Source organism: Squalius cephalus (genome assembly GCF_949319135.1).
Source record: "Squalius cephalus genome assembly, chromosome: 11".
NCBI lineage: Eukaryota > Metazoa > Chordata > Actinopteri > Cypriniformes > Leuciscidae > Squalius > Squalius cephalus.
Genome location: NC_137132.1, coordinates 350,001 through 355,000, shown reverse-complemented (window position 1 = coordinate 355,000; position 5,000 = coordinate 350,001). Strand labels below are relative to the sequence as shown.

The window sequence follows — 5,000 nt, the reverse complement described above, 5'->3', positions numbered from 1 at the left end:
CGCGCGAGAGCACAGTTTGAATCTGGCAGTTATGCGACGTCACTGAACATCCTAAATGTGGCACCGTAACATTACTCAGGGCAGGAGCACATAAATAAAAATACCATATATGAGACGGTACCGCTCAAAAGGTTAATCATGCGGCGCCCGAGTGCATTTGACCGGCATAAAATCGGCATATGTCAGACTGACCGGCCGGTCGCCGGTCATGGCCGATCACGTGAAAATCGGCCAATTCCGGTCACCAGCCGATCAATCGGTGCATCTCTAGTATCTGAATATCATGTACAGAAATCAACAGGCTAAAGAACACTTACACAAGGAGCGTTTGCCTGAGGTTTAAAAACACCATAGAAGAACAACTAGCCGAACTAATATAAGCTTCAAGCATTATTAGACAATAAACACTCAGTTATTAAACAAGAACAAATTAAAAATATTTTTTATACGATTGAAATAATATACTTATTTAAAAAGATACGATTGAAATAAACTGTTTTAAGATTTTCATGTTCAGAAACTGTAATCAAATGTAAAATAACAGTTTATAAATAAAATATACATTACAAATATTCAGTGGGGAGAACAAGTATTTGATACACTGCCGATTTTGCAGGTTTTCCCACTTACAAAGCAAGTAGAGGTCTGTCATTTTTATCATAGGTACTCTTCAACTGTGAGAGACGGAATCTAAAACAAAAATCCAGAAAATCACATTGTATGATTTTTAAGTAATTAATTTGCATTTTATTGCATGACATAAGTATTTGATCACCTACCAACCAGTAAGAATTCCGGCTCTCACAGACCTGTTAGTTTTTCTTTAAGAAGCCCTCCTGTTCTCCACTCATTACCTGTATTAACTGCACCTGTTTGAACTGGTTACCTGTATAAAAGACACCTGTCCACACACTCAATCAAACAGACTCCAACCTCTCCACAATGGCCAAGACCAGAGAGCTGTGTAAGGACATCAGGGATAAAATTGTAGACCTGCACAAGGCTGGGATGGGCTACAGGACAATAGGCAAGCAGCTTGGTGAGAAGGCAACAACTGTTGGCGCAATTATTAGAAAATGGAAGAAGTTCAAGATGACGGTCAATCTCCCTCGGTCTGGGGCACCATGCAAGATCTCACCTCGTGGGGCATCAATGATCATGAGGAAGGTGAGGGATCAGCCCAGAACTACACGGCAGGACCTGGTCAATGACCTGAAGAGAGCTGTGACCACAGTCTCAAAGAAAACCATTAGTAACACACTACGCCGTCATGGATTAAACTCCTGCAGCGCACGCAAGGTTCCCCTGCTCAAGCCAGCGCATGTCCAGACCCGTCTGAAGTTTGCCAATGACCATCTGGATGATCCAGAAGAGGAATGGGAGAAGGTCATGTGGTCTGATGAGACAGAAATAGAGCTTTTTGGTCTAAACTCCACTCGCCGTGTTTGGAGGAAGAAGGATGAGTACAACTCCAAGAACACAATCCCAACCGTGAAGCATGGAGGTGGAAACATCATTCTTTGGGGATGCTCTTCTGCAAAGGGGACAGGACGACTTCACCGTATTGAGGGGAGGATGGATGGGGCCATGTATCGCGAGATCTTGGCCAACAACCTCCTTCCCTCAGTAAGAGCATTGAAGATGGGTCGTGGCTGGGTCTTCCAGCATGACAACGACCCGAAACACACAGCCAGGGCAACTAAGGAGTGGCTCTGTAAGAAGCATCTCAAGGTCCTGGAGTGGCCTAGCCAGTCTCCAGACCTGAACCCAATAGAGAATCTTTGGAGGAGCTGAAAGTCCGTATTGCCCAGCGACAGCCCCGAAACCTGAAGGATCTGGAGAAGGTCTGTGTGGAGGAGTGGGCCAAAATCCAGGTGTGTGCAAACCTGGTCAAGAACTACAGGAAACGCATGATCTCTGCAATTGCAAACAAAGGTTTCTGGACCAAATATTAAGTTCTGCTTTTCTGATGAATCAAATACTTATGTCATGAAATAAAATGCAAATTAATTACTTAAAAATCATACAATGTGATTTTCTGGATTTTTGTTTTAGATTCGGTCTCTCACAGTTGAAGAGTACCTATGATAAACATTACAGACCTCTACTTGCTTTGTAAGTGGGAAAACCTGCAAAATCAGCAGTGTATCAAATACTTGTTCTCCCCACTGTAGTTACAGAAGTTATTCAGAACGAGTGAAGTTTCTCTGTCTTCTGTTGTTTGATTATAGAGACGGCAGGAATATTAGTGTTATTATAGAGCGGGAATATTAGTGTTATTATAGAGAAGGAATATTAGCGTTATTATAGAGCGGGAATATTAGCGTTATTATAGAGCGGGAATATTAGCGTTATTATAGAGCGGGAATATTAGTGTTATAGAGCAGGAATATTAGTGTTATTATAGAGAGGAATATTAGCGTTATTATAGAGGCGGAATATTAGTGTTATTATAGACAGGAATATTAGTGTTATTATAGAGCGGGAATATTAGTGTTATTATAGAGCGGGAATATTAGTGTTATTATAGAGCGGGAATATTAGTGTTATTATAGAGGCGGAATATTAGTGTTATTATAGAGAGGAATATTAGTGTTATTATAGAGCGGAATATTAGTGTTATTATAGAGCGGGAATATTAGCGTTATTATAGAGCGGGAATATTAGCGTTATTATAGAGGCGGAATATTAGCGTTATTATAGAGCGGGAATATTAGCGTTATTATAGAGAAGGAATATTAGTGTTATTATAGAGCGGGAATATTAGCGTTATTATAGAGCGGGAATATTAGCGTTATTATAGAGAAGGAATATTAGTGTTATTATAGAGCGGGAATATTAGTGTTATTATAGAGCGGGAATATTAGCGTTATTATAGAGCGGGAATATCAGTGTTATTATAGAGCGGGAATATTAGTGTTATTATAGAGCGGGAATATTAGCGTTATTATAGAGCGGGAATATCAGTGTTATTATAGAGCGGGAATATTAGTGTTATTATAGAGCGGGAATATTAGCGTAATTATAGAGCGGGAATATCGGTGTTATTATAGAGAGGAATATTAGCGTTATTATAGAGCGGGAATATTAGCGTTATTATAGAGCGGGAATATTAGTGTTATTATAGAGCGGGAATATTACCGTTATTATAGAGCGGGAATATTACCGTTATTATAGAGCGGGAATATTAGCGTTATTATAGAGCGGGAATATTAGTGTTATTATAGAGCGGGAATATTACCGTTATTATAGAGCGGGAATATTAGCGTTATTATAGTGCGGGAATATTAGCGTTATTATAGTGCGGGAATATTAGCGTTATTATAGAGCGGGAATATTAGCGTTATTATAGAGCGGGAATATTAGCGTTATTATAGTGCGGGAATATTAGCGTTATTATAGTGCGGGAATATTAGTGTTATTATAGTGCGGGAATATTAGTGTTATTATAGAGCGGGAATATTAGTGTTATTATAGAGCGGGAATATTACCGTTATTATAGAGCGGGAATATTAGCGTTATTATAGTGCGGGAATATTAGCGTTATTATAGTGCGGGAATATTAGCGTTATTATAGAGCGGGAATATTAGCGTTATTATAGAGCGGGAATATTAGCGTTATTATAGAGCGGGAATATTAGCGTTATTATAGTGCGGGAATATTAGCGTTATTATAGAGCGGGAATATTAGCGTTATTATAGAGCGGGAATATTAGCGTTATTATAGTGCGGGAATATTAGCGTTATTATAGAGCGGGAATATTAGCGTTATTATAGAGCGGGAATATTAGCGTTATTATAGAGCGGGAATATTAGCGTTATTATAGAGCGGGAATATTAGGCTGCTGTCACTTTTCAGAGCTGCACGGATCTGATATACTGATACACATGAACACAGAAAACAGAGTCTCTCGCGCTTCAATGAAGCGGATTTTGAGTTCTGATGTGTGTGTGTTTGTTAGCATCCAATTCCCGCCGTGGCTCCAGTGGACGAGGAGGGATCCGACGCCGAACCGGATCCGGAGGCTGTTCAGAGGTACGGTGTGTGTGTGTGCATGCAGACGCTTGTGTTTCCTCAACCAACTCCAACACACACTCCCATTCAGACACACACAGGTGTTTGAAGAGCGTGTTGGAGCGCGGCATTCTCTGGTGGCGGTTTGTGTTTGCGTTAGTGTGTGTGAGTGTGTTGAGTGAGTGAGTGTGTTGGTTGAGTGAGTGAGTGTGTATGTGAGTTTTGTGAGTGAGTGAGTGTGTGCGAGTGAGTGTGTGTGTGTAAGTGAGCTTCTGCTGCGCTGGGAGCCGTGGTCTTGTGAAGGCGTGAACTTTCAGTGCTTCAGGCTTTAGTCTCTCTCTCTCTCTCTCTCTCTCTCTCTCTCTCTCTCTCTCTCTCTCTCTCTCTCTCTCTCTCTCTCTCTCTCTCTCTCTCTCGCTCTCTCTCTCTCTGTGTCATCAGCATCACTTTCTAAACCGCCTCTAAATTCTTCCGAGTCTAAAGTGACCTCTGACCTCTTGTGCCAGTCGACGGCAAGTTTCCCTTCTGTGGCTTTGCTTCTGTCTAATCGCTTTGCAAAAATGCCCGGCTAAAAGGCAGAGCGGAGCCGCTCTGAGTCTGTGCCGATTGGATGAGTGGCCCGTCAGAGGCTGGCGGCAGCCAATCAGAGCCTGATCCTGATTCCTGTGGTCCAGGTATCTGGCGAACAGTTCCAAGCGGCACACAACACACGGCACGGGTCCCTGTCACATGACCAGCGAGCTCTCGGACACACAGAGAGCCCGGCAGAGGGGCTGGACCCCCGAACAACACTGCCGGTGAGGGACACACACACACACAACATACATGCACACTCACACACACACACACACACACAACATATATACACACACATGCACACACACACACGCACATGCATATACATGCACACTCACACACACACAACATATATACACACTCACACACACACACAACATATATACACACTCACACGCACATGCATATA

General features: G+C 42.1%; 1 protein-coding gene across 5 annotated transcripts in view; it reads left to right on the top strand.

Moving 5' to 3' along the window:
• The window catches only part of sik3 (SIK family kinase 3), a 67,495-nt gene that overhangs the window by 40,053 nt on the left and 22,442 nt on the right, over positions 1-5,000 (top strand). For 4 of the 5 annotated variants that reach the window (XM_079886467.1, XM_079886466.1, XM_079886470.1 and 1 more), the window contains 2 exons: positions 3,963-4,036; positions 4,690-4,812. In XM_079886467.1, coding sequence (XP_079742593.1) covers positions 3,963-4,036; positions 4,690-4,812 — 197 coding nt within the window. The remainder of the gene's footprint in view (positions 1-3,962; positions 4,037-4,689; positions 4,813-5,000) is intronic. The other variant, XM_079886468.1, reaches the window with a different exon arrangement.